This window comes from Athene cunicularia, assembly GCF_003259725.1.
Source record: "Athene cunicularia isolate RWA chromosome 1 unlocalized genomic scaffold, athCun1 chr1_part2, whole genome shotgun sequence".
NCBI classification, from domain to species: domain Eukaryota; kingdom Metazoa; phylum Chordata; class Aves; order Strigiformes; family Strigidae; genus Athene; species Athene cunicularia.
In genome coordinates this window covers 3,139,511-3,160,046 of record NW_020799092.1, presented here as the reverse complement: position 1 = coordinate 3,160,046, position 20,536 = coordinate 3,139,511, and the positions used below count along the sequence as shown (strand labels likewise).

The 20,536-nt window shown below is 39.9% G+C and overlaps 1 protein-coding gene across 3 annotated transcripts in view; it reads right to left on the bottom strand.

Moving 5' to 3' along the window:
* Positions 1–2,885: 2,885 nt before the first annotated feature.
* The window catches only part of TEF (TEF, PAR bZIP transcription factor), a 22,100-nt gene continuing 4,449 nt past the window's right edge, over positions 2,886–20,536 (bottom strand). The window contains exons 1-5 of one of the 3 annotated variants that reach the window (XM_026861902.1): positions 20,389–20,519; positions 14,769–15,095; positions 13,084–13,304; positions 12,223–12,434; positions 2,886–10,337 (exon numbers count right to left, since the gene is read on the bottom strand). In XM_026861902.1, coding sequence (XP_026717703.1) covers positions 10,316–10,337; positions 12,223–12,434; positions 13,084–13,304; positions 14,769–15,039 — 726 coding nt within the window. In that variant the 5' untranslated portion in view covers positions 15,040–15,095; positions 20,389–20,519 and the 3' untranslated portion in view covers positions 2,886–10,315. The other 2 variants (XM_026861886.1, XM_026861893.1) reach the window with 2 other exon arrangements.

The following is a 20,536-nucleotide window of genomic DNA, read 5'->3' as shown; positions in this document are numbered from 1 at the left end:
TGGTGCTGGACTGAGGAAGTAGGTGAATCTAGAAGATGGTGAGGAGGCTGCTTCTCCTCAAATTATGTATTTTAGATTTAGAGATAACATATAAAGCCTTAGGAGCAAACAAGCAGCCAGCAGAATAAAATTAATGCATTGGCCGACTGATGACAGAGACTGAAGCTGGCTGTTTGTGAGCCACAGGCAACCTTCTCAAGCACGAGTGGGTTTAGAAGCACTGCAGCATGGGGTGCACCTGCAGCGCAAAGTCTGGAGCAGGACAGTGCAGGTGCATGGCCTGTTGCCACCAGACGGCCACCATGGAACATGCACATAGATCTGGCTCAAAGGCTTGCTGCTCTGGGGATCAACCAAGGGCTGGGGCGGTGAGCCTGCTCTTACAAGCTGGAAGCAAATTTCGGATTAAAGCATTCAAGAGCCAGTTTTGACCATAAACTTGTGATCAAGCACAAAAGGGAAAAGGTACTTGAACTCACCTCTTGCCACATCTGGAATACTGCCAGCACCTTTCCTCTCTACTCCACCTAGCTACCTCCCAACCCAGCCTATTCTGCCTCTTCCCCTTTCCAGAGGGGAGGAAGGCTGGTCCCACATGGCCCTTTTGCAATTACCTTAAACTGCCAACTTCTGACTTGACTCCCTCAGGGGCACTTTGCTCCTCAATTCCTTCCACTGCCCTCTCACTCCTCAGAAGCCTGTTTAGATCTCACTTGGAGCACTGATCTCCCTTCCCACCATCAGAGGCTGGAAATCTGGGGCAGGTCAGAAGACAGCCTCTTACTCTAAGGTCTCTACAGAACTGCATCTCTATCCCCTGTGTGTTCCCCACTTCCAGGGCAGGAGAGGGGTTCCAGTGTCATACTGCAGGCAGAGGCTACGCTGGCTGGTGAGTCTGGTATATACACAGGGTCTCCAGGAATGTTTCACCCATCTTCTGAGCTGGGACTCCCACCGTGTTGCAGGTCTTACTACTTCCCCAGGCACACAGTAGACTGCCTCCCAGCTTTGCACATCAGCAGAGGTGTTAGCCTGCTCTTTAGTTGCCTCCATTCCTTCTTGTTTGAACAGTCACACAGGGCCATGATGCCATAGGATGCCTGAAGGGGAATTCAGGGGCAAGTGGAAGTTGAAACCACTTTTGCAAATTGGTCACCTCTCCCATTTAGGCTCTCAAAGGCCAACAGTCTACCCAGCTCTAAGAGAACTGTATCATTTGAAAGCCACATAAGGCACTTAAAATGTTTTTTCAGTGGCCATGTCTAGCCAACAACCACAACCAACAGCAAGCAAAAATCCCAAAGAGCTTGGTGGATGCAGCTCTTGGCACATTTCTCAGATAATGCATTCCAGTTGCCACTGAAGAGCACTACAAACAGGAGCCATATCCTTTCCCCACTCCTCTGTGGATCTGGTGTAGTCAGGAGAAAAAATGAGTACAGATGCGTTTGAAGCCCTGAGGTCAGCAGATTCCCCCCCAACAAGGAAGATAAACATCCATGCTGCTGCCAGCCCCAATCACAACAGGAAAAAGATATCAAACATCCTCCCCTGATTCTACCTTAAGGCCATGTAACACCAGAAAGATACAAGCAACACATTCTTGTATCCACTCAGTTTCTACTGCAATTCCTTGCTTTGCCCATGCCAAGGCCTTGGCCTTCCATGCATGGTACAGGTCAAGACCCTCCCTCTAAATAGGTCCTGGTTTTGCTTTTATACACAAATTGCCTGGGTCACTAATCGTGCCATGGCTCTGGGAGATACCCAGAGAAAAACAACTAACTGACACTATTTATTCCTTCTGCAAAAACATACAAATTTATTTCCTAATCTACTATGGTAGGTTGTAAGTAGTTATCTTCATACACACATTTCAAAATTATACTGGTGAATGACCACATGAGTTGCCAACCCACTCTTCACATATTTCTAACGCCTGGACTAGGTATCTCTTCCTCAAAGGTCAGGAAATGGTCATCAAGTGTCTGTGTAGATGAAAGCCTACCTGCAGAGTTGGATCAGAAATACTATCTTCCCCCCTTCCTCCTGTTTGCAATTTAATTTCCTTCCTACCACTCCCATCACTAATCATACAAGACACCTTTTACAAAAGCAAAGAACTTACAAACTCTACCTTACTGCAGTTTCCAGATAAGCTAGGATATTCCAGATAAGTAAAACACCAGTGATTTCATTTTCCTTGAGAGCATGTGTCTCAGGTAAAAATATCAGGGACCGTAAGAGGCCAAGGAAAGTGAACACATCCTTTTCTGAAAGCAGTCCTTTCCAGTCAGAAGCAGTGAATGCAGAGAAGACATACTTTTCTTATCAGGTTGATCTTCACCTACCAGCCCTTGAAAAAAAACAAGGAAAAAATCCCAAATCAAACAATCAAGGTTTAGGTCAAAAAATGGGAGAGGCATGAAGAAAGCTATCCTCATGGTCAAATCTTACTTACTCTAGACTCTACTTCTTCCCATGAGAAAAAGAAAACTAAATTCTGATTATTTTGTGGTTGTTGCCAACCCCAAAGTAACAGACAAAGCAAGGTCTGAGTGTCTGTGGCTGACTACTAGTTCTCAGGACTTGTCCCCCTACCTGAAAGAACTCAACCTACAGCCATTATAGGAGAAATGCAAAATCTTGCTAAGTTTTTGAAATCAATTAATCCAGAAAATAAAAGTGGGGAATTGTATAACTGTTACCAGCACACCTAACAGTTAACACATGGGAAATGCACAGCAAGAACTTAATTCTAAAAGGTGATCAGCTGCTTTAGTGTCTATGAACTTCAATGAAAACTGCAGGTGTAATGCTGGCAGTTGAGGTGTACAGCACACAATACGCTATCTAGAGAACAAAATTACTGAATCTCAGCATAGTGGAATATACATTTTATTTCTTAAAAAGGAAGGGTACTAACAGAATTTAATACAGTCAAAATTTTACATTTTAAACAAAAGCTTTTTTTCTTTTTCCTTAAAAACCAGTTACGAGCAGAGAGGTGAGAAGATTTAAATTACTCACAAAATCCAAGCTGAAGACTTTGAGAATTCAAATCTGTGGTTTATACATTTAAAAAAGTGTAATAAATGGAAATATAAAATAATACCAACTCTGCAACAGTGAAATGCCCTTTCCTCATCAGATTGCTGTTTAAGCACCTTTATTTTCACCCATCAGCTGCCAGGAGTGTGTAGGTTTATGTACAAAATAAGCAGTTTGGGACAAAAGATTCATATATAAATTAAAACCATTTATGGCAACACAGTTTTACCCAGCCGCTTTACAATCTTTATAATCTCTTTCACTTCTATAGAATCTTTCAGTCAGGATGATCTCAAATGCACTTGATGGACTGCTTCAAAAAGCAGTTACATTTACAGGAAATACATAGACAATCTCAAGGAGTAGATATCCAAGAGATTAAACAACTTAACATGCAGTAAAACTAAGATCAGATTTATAATCCATCCATCCATCCATCCCACTGAATGAATGGGACAGATCGGTGTCACATCTGAAGCCGAAAAAATACTTTTATCCAAGAGGCAACAGAATTTCAGGCCAAATATAGCAGATAGGAGTTCCCTCAAACTATTTAGTTAAAAACTATCTCTGAACAAGCTTTACAGGAACAGAGTTTTCTGAATAACTTGCACATATATTTAGTTGTTTCATAGCTATTTCACAGCTTAGAGACACAAAAAAAAAAAAAAAAAAAAAAAAGAAGAAAGATATGCCACCATCTCTGCCCACTACAGAAGATGTTGTGGCTTTGTCATTTATGCAAGATGCAGATGCAGCTGTTACCAGAGAGAACACTGCTCCAGTACAGCATTAAAGACAAAGAAGTTACATTATGGCTGAAGAAAGTGTCATCACAGGCTAATCTCTTTGGATGAAGGCTGATGGATCAATCTCACCTCCTCCTCAAAACCCAAGTGTTCATATTTCCTAGCAGACTGCTCATGATTCTCACTCCACTGTTTTGATTTTTTCTTTTAACATGAGATAGAAAAGGTCATGAAAGCTGATGAAAGTTCCAACTGTGCAGCATCCAGTGAACACATACTCAGCAAAACCTCAAGTCATTAATCACTTTCTCCACACCACAACAGGATACCTGCATCATCTATGTACATAATAGAACTAATAAACATGTAGACTATCTAGATTACAAATGAGCATCAGTAACAGTCACTCACTGTTTCTTTGCAACTTCCTGCAGTCTGGCTGAAGGGTGGAGACAGATTTATTTGAGCCAAGAATGAATAGTTTAAAAAAAACCCAAAAAACACTTTAGTTTTCCTCAATCACTAAACTTTACAAATAATTTAATATCGCCACTTTCCAAATCGCTACTCACAAAAAACAGATCAACTGTCCAGCTAATGGGATGGGAAGAGTACAATTATGAATGTAATCAGTGACTACTGTTAAAGAAAGACTGGAAGAGAATCAATTCCCTCAAATTCTCAGTTTCTCTGCTTAAGTAGCTCATTATTAATTTTAAAACATGTTTTGTTGATAGAAAGCATCACAACTAGGCTAGATTCCACAACATCAATCTTTGTTTTGATTTCTGTAGTTCTCTAGGAAAAAAATAATCCCAAATCAAGCTACATGAAGCATTAACAATATTCAGATATTACAATGGAAGCACTTATTTATTACTTCATAGAACAGATTAGTTTTAAAAGTGTATTTACATGTTCTAAGTTATACAAAATACAGTATTCCAATAATCAGGTTAATCACCATATTTCAGACAACTTCACATAAAAGTGCAGAGGATGCATCCATCCATGATCCTGGCCAGTAGCAAGCAGCCATCTGCAGCATGACAGATGAAAGCTGCTATTGTGACCCCTCAGGAAAACAAATCCCACCATACCTTCTCACTAAAACATAGCTGCAGATCTAAGAAAACATTCAGGCAGGTACACAAGCAAAGTTTGTTGAGACCCACAGACCAAAATCACATGCCTTAATTTACTAGACATATGTGAAGTACATTTTTTTTTTTTTACAGATGTTGTACAGCAAAGGGCTTCTGCTCATGCCTTAATTGGGAAAATGAAGTAACGAGGGTTTTAGCTATGTAACAGGCACCCAATTTACACTTAATATCAACAGCCTTATTAACTACAACTGATTGTGTGTTAAGGACACAATTCTGCATCTGACTGCCTGGGCAGAGCTTCATATTCAAGAACAGATCCCATGAAGTCCACATGGTTCTCTACAGATACAAGGCTCATTCCATGCAGAAGTGACAACAGAATTGAGGCCTTAAAATAATGGGACCTCAGATAGTAATTTCTTCACAACACAGCACTATCAGTTCACATCGGCAGGTCAAGTCCTAGTGCAACAGTGCACTTAGTTAAAGCAATAGCTATTTTTTCATGCCTTTCTGCAGTAACTCTCCTCCCTGTCTGTATATTCCTTTCACTTTTTTCCAGACTGTGGAAATGAGATCAAGAAAAGGAAATTCCCCCAAATCTAAACAAGTACATATTTTTTGTATGCTGCTAAACGGAGGAGAACCAAATTGTTTTAAAATTGTAAACAGTGAGGCTTCAGTTTCAGCAATCTGGCTGAGGTCAGCCTCTTGAATTACTCTTCCTGTTTTCATTCTTTACTCTCCTTGCCAAGTATGTTTACCTATACTGTATGTATATCTTCCTCAAAGGATTTCCTTTCTCCTGTAGCTGCTTGAACTTCAAGAAGTTTGCATTCCAAAAGTGACTCACTAGGGAATAGCACACTATCAACTAACAAAATACATTCTGTATGATAAATTTGCATTATCATGAATTAAGTAATTGTAATTTCTCAATTAGTGTTATGTTATCATCTCCACAGAACTTTAGTTAAGTCGATTCTTTCTACCTCTTTCCCAGTCTTTCATCGTGAGTTTATCTATCTTCACCATGTTACAGTGGCAGATATACAGACCAGAGTAATTATTTGAAAATCTAGAAAGTTAGCCAGCGTCTTGTAGTGCTGCAAAAGCAAAACACTAGCATTAACAAGTGATTTTGCTGTTTAGGGATTTAAGATGTAGGTTGCCAAAAATGTGAGATTTACACATTAAGACAAATTTGCATTTCTCATCTTGTGCTCAGCAGCTAAAACCATACAGGTGAAGAAAAGCCTATCTGGATTTTACAAAGGTCCACAATACCTCCACTCTCACTAAAAATGAAGGCATCTGATCACAAGGAACAAAGCCTTGTTATGCTGAAAAGGCTTACAAGGTTGAAGCAGCAATATTCTCTTCTGTGCAAGTCCATTATTTCTGCCGTCTACACAAAAATATTTTTCCACAAAGTGGTTTTATTACAGTATTCCAAAAGCTGCTGGCCTTCCACTGCACCTCCTAACTTGAAATGAATTTGGTACAATCAGTAGCAGTCTTGCAGATAACACTGAAAGTGATTTCTACAGCTAAAACACCTTGGGCTTTCAAACAGCACAGCAGGGAAATGAATTGTCAGAAAAGACATAAAACATTACTAGAAGAACTGCAAAAAGCCACGTATCTTTTTCTTTTAAAAAATATTTCTTCTCCCAGTGCAAGTTTATAGTACACTACTTTTTCACCTGTCCACACAGGGCAAAATTCAGACTATCTGAATATCACTAACTGTGTTAATGAACAAGCAAACAAATTACCAAAATTACACCTGCAATCCGCAATATATCCGCCTGGATCCCAGCACAGAATTCTCCAGAGTAAAGCAAAGACACCCTGGACTCCAGTGCTTGCTAAAACTTTATGATACCCATGTGAGAGTAAAGACTTTTTCCTGTGAGAGTTAGAGATTTTTGTTACTAGCTTCAGTGGGAGCAGATCTTGACAACAGGTGAAAGATTAAGCTTCTGGGGCTTTTGTATTTTTAAATACAAAACACATTATTATAAGGAGATATAACTACATGTAGATTAAAAGACCATGTATGAAAGCAGTAATGCATTAAATGTTGTGCATCATTATTCTGTAGAATAAGACAACACTCACTGTCCACAAACCTCATCAACAGTTTTCAAAGTTAGTACTGTGAAATGGCTGTTTGGTGTCAATCCACTTCCTAATGAACGTACAGCTGTGTCAAAAACTGCTCCCTCTACTGGCAATCCCTGCAGTGATGCTGAAAGGTGCACTCCCTTTAATTCTCTCCCATTGGAGATGGTCCCTTTATGGCTGGAATGGGGTACATTGGCATCAGGCACACTTATGGCCTCTACAGAGCATGTTTCAAGGCTAGAGAACTTCAGACTCTAACAGTGTCAATTCAGCGACTTTTAATGTTCAAATTGAGCTAAAAGAATATTGGTCGTCTTATAACCGCTGTGAAAATGTACCCAAATTATCACTTACAGATTGTCAAACTAGTCAAAGAAATAAGATTATATAGTTAATAGTTCTGAGAGGAACAGAGAGCTCTGAAGCAGTAAGCTTAACTTCCTGAGACTGCCAAAACTGAGAAAGGAATTCAGCATTGCACATAATTTTTTGTCTGGCAATACCTACACTCCTTTAAATAGTTACTACCTTCTTATTTATCTTTAAAGATGTTGCTCCTTAACAAAAGAAATTTTCCAGCTACAAAAATCGTACTCACCCTAAAGTGCGATTTTCCAGTTTTGCAACCCGTAGACACATGAATCACAGAATGTGCAAATTTGCACTGTCCTACAAGGAAGCACAAGAGTTTGCTAACAGTCTTCTCTGAAAGAAAGATCTAATGAACATTCACTGTTAGTTTCCATTGTGTAAGCTTTTAACACAACAGAAAAATCTAATAGAATTGCACGTACTAATCTCACCAAGCATTTGGCTGTTAAAATATGACATAATGAAAAACCAAATCCTGTATACAGTATGTAAGTATTTAGAAAATATTCCTAAAGCAGTAAGACAGCAAGACCCAAATGAAGGATTAGCAACTCCTTGCCCAGTTACAATACTCTTTAGCTTTGTGATTTGAACAGGAAGCATGACTTCCAAGAATAGCCATTCAAAGCTAACAAATTTTTGAAATAACAACTGCAAAAAGTGTTCACAGAATCCTAGAATAGTTTGGGTTGGAAGGGACCCTAAAGATCACTTAGTTCCAACCCCCTGCCATGGGCAGGGACACCTTCCACTAGACCAGGTTGCTCAAAGCCCCGTCCAACCTGGCCTTGAACACTGCCAAGGAGGGGGCAGCCACAGCTTCTCTGGGCAACCTGTGCCAGTGTCCCACCACCCTCACAGCAAAGAATGAAGTTGCTACATTTACATGCTGTCAGGGCTGTTTGGGTTTTTTTGTTTTGGTGGCTTTTTTTAATTGTTTTGGGTTTTTTTTCGGGGGTGTGTTTGGGGGTTTGTTGGTTTTTTGTTTGTTGGGGTTTTTTTTTTAAATCCATGGTTTGGCCTTTATCACCAAAATAAAACAACAACAAAAACTAGTACATACCAAAGATATCAGTCCAAATCAGCAATACTTAATGCAGATAGAGATACATGCTGACATTTCAGCAACATGGAGCTACACTATTAATTTGTTGGAAGAGAATACCTCAAGATTATCTCAGAGCTTTAGAATCCAAAATTATAATAATACAGTCATATATATATATATATATATAAAAAACTTTTTTGCTGGTTACAAAAGTAAAAGCACTCTCTTGACTTCAGAACACGGTCCATTAAAAATAATAGGTCAATAACAGCATCTAATGTATATGCTCTTTACAAAGGTTATGCCTTCAATATACTGGTTATGAATTCTGGGGTTTAAGATTTTTTTTATTATTTTTTAAAACTAAGTTTACAACATTAAGTTCTTTCCAACTTTTTCTCTTTGCCCTTCTGCTCTGAAATCAGGGGTGGAATCTCTTGGGTAAATGCAAAGTCAAAATACTTGTTCAACATAATAGTGTTGAGCTTTGCTGGTAACTAGTTGTGCCTCAATTTCAGCACTTGTGCTTCTCAAAGCTTTCAAGATTATTTTTCTTGAGGTGTATGCTGTTTATCAATCTCCAGGCATGAATAAACTCCTCTCTTATAAGCTCCACTTTGGCTACAAGCATGGTCCCTGTACTACCTTGCCAGAAATTAAGTAGTCTTCTTCTCACACAAATTTAGCTCTTAAGCTTCCTTAACATAAGAGTAGATTCTTGTTATGCTGATGAAACTCTTACAAAAGGAACTTCCACCTACTTCCTCCATCTTCTACAACAATAAACATCCCCGCAATCTGTCCAAGCTTTCATCTACTCTCCCACACCAGCACAAGGGTCTTGGGACTTAAACTGCCCATTTAAACTGAGGGAAATCATTGGCTGTTTCCGTTAATCTGTTTTATAAAACTAAATACTCTTTCACCACCACAGTTCTCATGTAGTCAAGAGGCAGAAAATTGTAATATGGCAGCTAATAGCCATTGTTTTGCTGGAGTGAATACTCATTTCATAGTTTCAGACTGCCAAAAGCCATGGGAATCAGCAGCTCAGACTAGCACCTTTTCCATGATTGCTAAATCATTAACAGAAGTATAGATCTTGTTTCAGCAAGACACCATAAAAGAAAGTGAGCCTTGTAAAAGAAACAAAGGAATCTGCAAGTTATAGCAGTGTAGCTGTGGAGCAGGAAAGCAAACGAAGTGTTTTACTATTACATGGGTGATTCGATAGAGGTTCATTACTACTCTTTGTATGGCACACTGTGGTGCTTTCTGGATTGTTTCAATACATCTGCTGTACTTTTCTGCACTGGAAATCTCACACATCACAGACTGCTGTTTTCCTGGTATCTTTAATTCTGCATTCACAGTACTCCACAAGATGCCACACTGTAACAGAAATGAGCTGCAGTATTAGATAAAATTCATTCTACTGCAGAGAAAAGTCTTAAAATATAGCAGTTCTTAATATATACACTTTCATTTAAAACTCCCTATTTTCTTCTGCTCAAGTGCCAAAACAAAGAGTCACTATTCACACAGGCTGTCAACAGACTTTGAGACATGAACTTTGAGTGTCTTGACAAAACCCCAATAAGTAAGCTTACTGTAGTTCATAGTTACAGTGAGAAAGACAGATAAGAAAGCCATATACATAATTAAGGAGACTTTGCACTTTTCATCATGCCCAGCCCTGGGTAGTTCAGATGGGGTACTTGCAGGCAAGCAGGCAGGCAGGGTCATCGTCAGTTGTTTGTGTTGGGACACATCATAGATTTCACTGCTCACTCTGAAGACTGGCGATTCATGTGTGCTTTTTAGTTTCTTTGTTTTTAAAAGTCTTTAAAGTTGCATCACTCGGAATCAGATAAGTCACTTTAAACAAAGCAAAGTGTTAAGTGTGACAATTTATTTATAACATACTTCCCACCATCACCACCACACACCACCCTGTGAAAGAAAAACCCCTGCTGAAAGGGTGACAATTTTTAGTATGTTTGAAAGAAATTAGACCAACACTGCATCAAGAGCCATTCTAGTCAAATTAAATGCATAACAGAAGGGGAGATAGTTCAAAGCATACATTTACTTGAAGTGTTCTGAATTAGACTGCTTCTCTACTTCCTTAAAAAGTCAACACACAATTGGTCTAAACTCAATTTCCACATTATGTGTAAAAGACAAGCCAGGCAAGAATTCTTTAGTATAGAAAAGAAACCTCAATGGCTTTTTAATATACTTTTCAGATTTCAATAGGGGAACTGGAAACTAGCCTAAACATCTATCCCACATTTACTCCCTAATATAAATATTAGCCCAGGAAGTGTAGCCTGAGTTCTGACACAGCCACTATCTTAAGATGGATTCTCTTGTTAAGAGGACTTCTAGACATATACTTCTGTGAAAGCTTCTGGTTCTTGCAGTTGTAGGTCATGTAGAAGGTCCCAACATCACACACAACATGTTTTTTATTTTAACACAGCATACTGTTGAAGCAGCGCTTGGTGCTGAGAATGGATTATTTCCAAGAGGGCAAGTCTTGTGTGCTAATTTTGTAACAGGAAACATGCTGGAGAGAGAACCAGCAGGCATGGAGAGACTAGATATGCTGCTACACGGGAGACAGTGAGGTAAATTGTTCATGTTTAGAGTGGGTGTAGCTTGTTCCATAGAGTGTTCATGAGACAAAGGACCAAAACTCTTTCTCAAGCTCTTGTACAACAGGTAAGGTGCAGTAAAGTAACAGTGGCTTTTTTGCTTCCTAAAAAAAACCCCCTTCTTCCAAAGCACAAGGTACTGGCAACTCCTTAACAGATAGGACTCAAGGTTCAGCCTTATGAGCCAGACCTCTTTTTCTAAATCTCCCTTACTTCTCAGTTAAGCGTAACATGCTGCTCTACCAGCAGTTCAAGAGGGAAGTCCCTCTAAGGAAAAAAAGGAATGGTGGTGGTAGAAATACAGCCTAAAACCCACAGGAAATTATTTTATCTATATCTGTAAAGTGAGAGATCCCCTACTGTTCTTTCCATGGTTTCTGGAAGTTATCCAGGGGTAGAACCTACCAAGATGTTAGAGCAGTATTTTAATCAACACTGCACTGACTCTGGTCTGTATAACACTTCTGCATTAACCTCCAGATACCTCTGTTTTTACCAGAGACTGAATATTTTCCTGTCTTCCTGTCCTAAAGATTCCCCTATTCCTCTTCAACAGGAATAGAGTTCTATATAACAGGTACTTTCTAGTGCCTCTGAATGGGAGAGGAAACACGTTCATGATGCTGCCCAGCAACATCTACTTATATCTTAAAATTATGTTTTACAATTTGACTGGGAGGGGTTGGCAGGGTGGAGAGGGAGGAAAGAGCAGGAGTTTAAAAAAAAAACAAAGGAGAGTCTCCTAGGCTCTTTCCCCACTTAAAACGGAGATTAGAACAGATAGCAAAAGCCCTGTCCAGTCAGGAAGGATCCACATCTACTCCTCCAGACAGGTGTATCTGTTCTATCATATGACATCAGAAAATGCTCTATCAATGTTACAAATAAAGTTGTAAATCTGGACACTAATATTTTGGGCAACACAATGATCAGGAAAGGGTCTGAACAAGTTGTGCCAACAGAAACGGGGTTCAGGGTTTTTTTTGTGTAAATGTAAAATGGCAAAGCCTCCACAAACTTTATTTCTGGGAGTCTCTACAGAAGGCAGAGGAGTCTAAGAGGCTAAAACAAGGAGCCCTAAGAAGGAAAAGGGGTGTGCTTACAAGGGTCCGTATCTGGTCTCGTATTTAGAAACAATGTTCTTGCATCGTCCCACTTCCTTGCGCAGCTCTGCAACCTCCGTCCTCAGGGCTGTATTCTCTTTCTCAAGAAAGGCTGCCCGAATTGTGATCTGATTCTCCTTTAATCGCCGAGCGTCACGGGAACGCTTTGCTGCCACATTGTTCTTCTTTCGCCTTGTCCAGTATTTTTCATCCTGTAGCAAGAAAGAAAAAAAAAAAGCCAACCTGACAACTACATCAAACAGACATCTCTTTATTGTATAATGACATTCACACTGACTGCGATATTGAAGAATCTCTTCATTAGTTTGCAGGACTCTGATACCAAAATGCAGGCAAGACAGTACTGTGAGATTTCATCCTTACACGAGTCTTGTTTCAGGATAAACCCAGTGCACTGCTAGAACTAGTGAGTTTAAGAGACCTGGCTACTAAGAAGCTGTCCAACTGAAATGCTCCCTGTACTTAGTTTCAATTTGGGAATGAACTTCCACAGGAAACAACCTGTTCTGTTGTCTGGGCTGCTTAAAGCTGGATCAGACATAGTGCTGGGCAAATATATACAATGGCCTTCAAAAGTGCAATTGTTGAGGATGTGACTTGATAGTTCTACTACTAATTTCTCTGTATAGCATGATAAGTTGCTCCTGCTCAGAAATTATCTCATGATACCAAACCAGCAAAACAGCAAGAACAGCAGTTGACTTGCCAATTCTATTCTTGGCAGTGCTTCTGCCCAGTCACGTAGGTATAGCGCATTAGCTTTATGTGTCAAAATGTTTGGGCAAAGAGTCAGAAACTTTGATCAAGGCCTAGAGAAGTTTGTAGCAATAGATCTGTTACCTTTTGCTCATCTGGGACAAAAACCTTCTTGGCTTTTTTAATCATTGGTTGTGGTTTCAGGTCCTCTTCAGTAAACTTGTGCTTGCGAGGATTGAAGAGCTCACCTCCAGGCACACTGGACAGCACTAAATCAGCAGGGTCAGGGTTAAAATTCACCTCAACTTCTACGCAGTCAGGATCAATGGGACTAGGAGTATTTCTCTCATTTTGTGGTGGGGACTCTGGCAACAACAGAAGTTATAATACATTCAGCAGGATGAAGAGAATTAACTAAGAAGCTAACTTGGGTATCTCTATTGCCCTACTATGGGCAATATTTACTAGTATTATTTGGTATTTCCCTAAGGTGTACTTGGTGCTGTACAGCTGCAGGTACAGAGAGAAGCTACACAGTCCGGATCGTAATACAAACTCTAGGAACGTATGCCAGACTAACAGACATGAGTAGACAGATGCAGAACAAGAGGTAATACTTTCTCAGCAAAAACAATGAGGTTGCACTCTTAAGAAGTGCCTTCCACAGCCATAACAAGTGAGAAACTTGTATCAGCCTGAGCTTTGTGCCATAGAAAGCCTTAAGGAAACAATCCTGCCCAAAGACCCTGGTCTCTGGGTCTGTCAGAAGGTCAGACAACTGTATTTCCAAAGGACTAAATAAAAGTGAGTTGGTTGCAAATGCAACAGTATTCTACTTCTATGCCACATGGGAACAAATGTCCCAACAGATTGTCTGACACTGACAGTGTTCATACGAACTTTGTCTATTTATCTACTGTTTACAAACTTCATACACACATGCATTGCAAATGTCAGTAATTTGAATTAGTGATCAATTAGTAATTTTTTTCATATACTACCTACAAAAAGCCAAGCCCTATGTCTCACTGAAGGAATTCCACATTTTGCCTTTCTCTCACAGATTCACGGAAAAGGCCTTGAGCGAAACACTTTCTGTAAAGTCTGCTCATAAAATAGTACTGTGAAAGTTTAGTGGCTATCATGTTTAAACTCCAAATCTAAGGCAAGCTGAGCTGCTAAGTTCTTTTAAGAGAGAAGATCTCCATACTACAAATGAAGAGTTGAAGTTTCCTAGTACCATTCAAGTACAGTTTTGTTTCTTTGTCCCCCATTCCCGTTTCAAAGCATCACAGAACATCAAATTGCATCATTAAACACACCTTTTCCAAGTGTCTGTTCTCACATTCCACAGGCTAGCATGAAGACTGCTTCACTGTTTTTCTATTAAGCATTGTTATTTGAGGTACATTAAGTTAGCATAAATTCACCCAAGCAGATCAAGCCACCAAGGTAGCACAAATGACTTGTCACAAACTAAAACAACCTGTGAAACTATTTTGTCAACATGTCCAGCTTTTCACTAGACTAGCAATATCAAGAAAGCAAATACTTTATGTTGGTGTTTCAGCTCTTCTAATTTCAAAAGAAAACCAGGCTGCACACTAAGGGACACTCACTCATTTCTTCCAGGAGGGAGAGAGGGGAAGAAGAGGCAGCATCTTCATGAATTAACACATGGACTAAGACTCTACACTGAGCACACTTGTGCTACTTAACCAGCCACAGCTAACATTGACAGGTTAGCATGTCTCCTCTTTGATCTAAAGAGGCACCTTTTAATACAAGAACAACAGAAGTCCCTCAGAGCCCCATATTATTCCCTCTACCTGTGCTGGAGGCTGCTTCCGATTGCTGATAAACTGCAGTGGAAGAGGATGATGCAGGAGAACCAGTGGAAGCACTGGCAGGCTCCTTTCCTTCCAGCTCAGCCACAGGCAAGAGTGGATTCCGGTTCAAATCCAGGTGAGTAGGGCTGGAAGGAATTCCATTCTCCAGCAGGAACTCATCCAGATCCATGTACTCCAGGTGGAAAGACTCGCCATCATAAGGAATAGTTTTGTCCCAAATGGGTGGCATAAGGGAAGCCGAGACTGCCATAGTGCTGGCAGCTGCTGCCTCATCTTCCTCAAGCTTTATCTTCTCTTTCTCTTTATCTGAAAGATACAAGTAGGTCACTGTACAAGCTGCAACACAGGAGACTCCAGGTTTAAGAGTCTAACAAAAATCCCCCTGAAAGGAAATTCAATAAGCTGTATTTCTGCCTCATGACTTGATCTGAAAAGTCAGATGTTGAAAGGCCACATTCACACATTCATATGTAATTCAGCATGGAATGTTCTGGCTCCCCATGACTGGCCAGACCACAGACATCTGAGTAGCCTTTGAAGACCAGCATCTTTGCTGCGATAACTTACCAACGTGTGATGTAATAATGCATCTAGCTTATTGTTACCTAGTCACTGCAAAATAGCATGGTCTTCACAGGCTCATCTTGGACAACAGCAAAAGTGCGCGTCCATAAGCAGGATTACATGGGAAGCTGTTATGAAAACTCTGAGGAAGCAGAGTAGTTTATTCTGTGCACAAAGAAAGAAGGTGTAGAAAAATAATCTAGATATAAACAAGAAAGGAATATGGGGTTTCAGATTACATTTGAAAATTAGTCAAAAGGTCCACAGGACACCAGAGACCTGGATGTCTATTGTTCAGTATTTTAGAAGCATTTATTTCTGAAATGACTCAGCATGTCCACACAAAGAAATAGCTCCAAATGCTGTTCACTATAGATAGCTCAAGAGTACCTACATACAATTTTCACTCTTTGGGGACATGTCTAATAAGGCATATTCCCACCCCCAAGCCACAAAAGACCGATTAAATTTTCTCCATTTACTGTGCTACAGTGCACATATTACAGAAAAAACGGCTCTATGCTCCCCATAGCTACTGAATCTTAACAATTGTCTGGGACAGAATCCAAGCAGAAAACTCAAGTTATGGAATAATTACATAATCTAAGAGATAAAAATAAGCTGGCAGAAAAGAAAAAAAAAAATCCAAGTCATTTTCCTGATCCAGTTCTCCATGTAGCCATGCAGTTCTACCAGCTCTGAAGGAGACATTGCAGAAACAGTGCTAGCTAGCACTGCTGTCAGAAGGAATGGTCACCAGTTGTCATACCGTAACCAACTGCAAATTGGGTCTTAGCATGGAACCTGGCAAATATTCAGCTCAGTGGAACAAGGACTCCAGGAACATATACAGGACCAGTTTGGATCTCCAGTATTCACACAGGTTAGCCCAACAAAATGCACACGTCTTTGGCATTAGGGTTTTCTAGACTGCCTACAATATGCTAAATGAGTATTTTCCTTTATTGGGGGTGGGAGTGGGGGTGAAGCTCTGCTCTAAATCAGAAAAGCCTATTTATATAAAACCTATTCTGATAGAACTGGCATTCCTTCCGCTGTTGCCTTAGCTGGTGTGGAACTGAGACTGAAAGAGCTTTTTATGGCTTAAAGAACAGTGCTGCCATACAAAGTAAATTATCATTTTAATCTACCATACTGTGAACACTTTATACAAAAGAAGATACCAATTTTAAACTAAACAGCTGAGAAAATATTCACCAGCCACTAACGTGGGACTAAGAGCAAGTGCCTAAAGAACATGCTAAATTCAGACCAGTGAATTCTGGACCTCAGCTTTGTTAACATCATCTTGCAGCTTTTGGCCTTCCCCTTGCCACTTTACATTACTGCCTCTGCACTGCCATCTCCCAACTCCCATCTCTCCTATAAACTCCCTTTTACTGGAAGTTTTGCAACCTTCCTACTCTTTGCTTGGGCAAAGCAAATGTGCAGGTTAACAGTCATGATCCAAATAACCGGAATGTTTCTAAACAGCTCCTACTTGAAGCTAGTAAAGAAACAGCATCCACTCTACTTCACATATAAGGATGATTTTACTTACTATTGAAGCACACCCACCAAACTGGAACCACAATTTTACATCTAACTTGTGAATCAGGGATTGTGCATTTCCCCAAGGTTTGCACCAGTGCCCAGTACAACCGAACCAACCCAGATTTAGACTGGGGGTCGTGGATGATATCCTAGTAAAGACATCACCAAAACAAATGCAAGTGACAGTCATGAATTCTTTGTAAATCACTTTATTTTATAATCAACATGATAAAAACCACTTGTGAATGTTGAGTCAAAATGTCAACTAAAAAGAAAAAAAATTAAATCATTCTTTACTCTTGAAAACAGTATTCCATTATAAGTAACACCAGTTTTAATGCAAGCCAGCATTGCTTTTGTTTAGCAACATCTAATACAACACCTTCAAAGAAAAGAAACCTTAAGTGATTAGTAGACTAAACATAAGGCTTAAAAATATTTTTCAGAAGATAGATGCCAAAAAGACTATACTATGGACATATGTGGTTCTTCTCAGATCTTTTAATGCTGATTAGATGTGATATACTTGTAGATCCTGCTGTACTTCAGTAACCTGAAGACTGTTGTCTGTCCAACTTCCTTTCGCTATGGTCCCTGGCTTCCCTCACAGAAGAAGGCCATCTTAATGTTTTGTTCTTTTGCTACAAGTTGACAACCGGCAAGCACTGGGTGCCCAGTGCTTTGCTCAGCTATGCTGTCTCTCTCTCCTCCCCTCACTAACAGCAATATCTGAAACAAATTAAAATAGCAGAAGTTAACATACATATTGGGTGCCCATGTATTTCAAACATGATATATAAAAAGATAAAATTGTTCTATGATCATTTTTGCATTGACATTTTCCCACTAGCTTTCTTCCAATTAATTTAAATTTTATTTCTGCTGCACAACATCCTGCTAGGTACACAATATCTAATGAAACGCTAATTAACTTCTTGCATCTTGAGGGGGAAGTTTCTGCCCGCCCCAGCACAGGGACCTGAAACATTAATTCTCTTAAGATATTTATAGTGTAAACAGGTATTACCCGACAGCAGAGCTGCAGTATCCTAAGAGGCTCCATTTGCAGTGATTCAAGGTCACCCTGATAAATCTGGACTGTACTTCTGCAGCTCATAGCTCCTGTCCAATTTAGCCCCCTCATTCTGCTACTGTGACCTATTAACTAGGCTGTGCATCTGCTGTTAACAGAGAGGTCACTGGTTTATGCTAACTAATTCAGGCAAAGCATTCCAGGTCTTGAACTGTTGGAAATAATGCTGTTTTAGCCAAAAGCAGCAGCTTGGAGAGAGCCTGATTCCACATCCTGGTTTTTCCTCAAACCCCAACAAACCAACCAAATCCAGACCAAAATACATTTTGGCCACAACTGTCAAGTGCTCTCCCAACCACAAACAGAACAAATACTTCTTTGACAAAGTTCCCCTTGTTCATCAAAAAATATTGTCAAATTATACTGAAAACACTACACACAATAAGGCTGATTGCTCCATAAATCTTCAGTTCAACTTGTGACAATGAAATGAGACAGGTTATAGGGTTCTGTATTCCCGATGCCCATTACTGTGATGTTTGTTGAGGCATTCCTCCTGCCACAGCAGCGCACGACTGGTGATTAAGGCATCCTTTGGAGAGCATGCAGCAGCTCGTTATAAATAGGAGAGACCTACACTCCTGCTCCAGAATATTAATTCTCTTCCCTTACCCCCCAGGACTTTTTATAAAAAGATTATTTTCATTTATTTAATCGCTACAATGTACACAACAACAACCTACAGCAAGGCAGGTCAGATATACTTGGTATATGGCAGGGCATTCAAGATGATGGCATTCAGTTGAAACTGGATGTCCTCTGTTGCTCAGAAGGATTAGAAAGCCTGCTTGCTTACTGGGTAGTCAAATTACCTACAGCAGTTGGAAAACCCACAGGTAGCTTGTGGAGACTATAAATGGACACTGCAGCTAGCTGATACCATTTCTCACTGAATAAGGCAGAAAACTGTACTTTTGTCGACAGGCATTCCAGACAAAAGGCATAGCAACTTTTTTCAGAAAGCTCGCTGAAAAACACTGTATTAAGTAAATTAGTAATTAGTTAACATTTTGGTTGTGTCACTATAATGGAAAGGAATAGAAAATAAACAAGGATCTTCTGAAGTCGGTTGAGTCACAATTTCACTGACAAGTCTTTTGTAAAATTAGGAGTGAACTACCTCCTAAGAGAGAAGTTCTTTCTTTTGTCTTGCAAATATGCAAACAAGAAAAGTATCAGAGAGCAAAACAAGCAGAAAGCAACAAGTTCCACGAAGTGTGAAGTAAAACAATACAAGGTAGACTAAGGAAATCTATGTAGAAGTTTAAGAATGAGAACCATGTGAACATTATAACAGCATGAATGGAGAGGGGTAATCAAGATGCAATGGACTCACTAGCAAGCTTTACAGAATCAAGCCGAAAACCTTCCCAAACTGGAATAAGGTCATCAAGTAAAAGCATCGAATGTTTCTAAATTTAGAAAAATGCACTGCTTCAAAATTGTATTAATTTTAAAGTTCTACATCTCCATAGGCCAGATCACATGATTCTGGCCAAGTAAACCACCCCTAAGACAAAGTTGCCATATCTCAGTCAGCTACCATTATAGTTTCCACAGATGAACTTAAATTCCTCCTGCTACACTACTGTCTTTAAAAGGATTGGGTGCAGAAATACCTTAAGAAATAGCATAATGTTGTAGATCCAAGATTCTTACGTATTGCAGCATCCTGCGCCATAGCAACATAACTAAAACCTTTGTCAGAGGTTGACTTTTTTTTTTTTTTTTTTAACAGAAAGGAGACAAAAATTTGCCGAATCACAAGATGGATACATTTACACAGTATTGTGCAATGTTAGACATGCAAAATAAATGGATCTTAACTAGAACCCTCACTGGGAACAATCTTGCCAACCTTGTTTGCACCGTGGTGTACCCTGGATATTGTCCGATGTTTCAAAAATGATTCTCAACCTCGAAATTCCTAAATGTGAGGACTTATTTTATTATATACACCAGTACACTGGGCATTACAGTGGTGCAGATATACCTGTGCCTTCCTCAAAATCAAACTGATACTGAGAAAGGCAAAAATACTGCCAGGAGGAAAAAAAAAAAAAAGTGTGCCATCATCAATGAAGACTATAAGCACCAGCACTGTTATTTACACAGCTGCTGTCTGCATAATCAGTGGGAGAAAGCTCTAGCCTATACAGGATCGCATGTGCAGGCAGTCATATCCTTATGGATTATAACAAAACCTAATCTGAAGAGATTTGCTGTTTGCGCCTGTCACCGTACAATTTTTCAACAATTAAAGCCAAGGAAGACTCGAAACCTTTTAATTGCCGTTCCCAACTATGTGTCTAAAGGTAGGGGAGGCTTCAGCCAGCCAAGGGAATAAAACCAGCGTGTCACGTCCAGACTTCTACCCACCCCTCGTACCTGCAGCATTTTATTTTGCCCAGTGCGGGCATCTAAATACACTCGAATGGACGATCGCACCTTCTGAGTTTTCCAGTCGCACCGGCTCGCCGAGGAGACTTAGCCCGCGGGCGGCCGCCGCTGCCCTCCGCCTCTGAGGCGGGGAGCC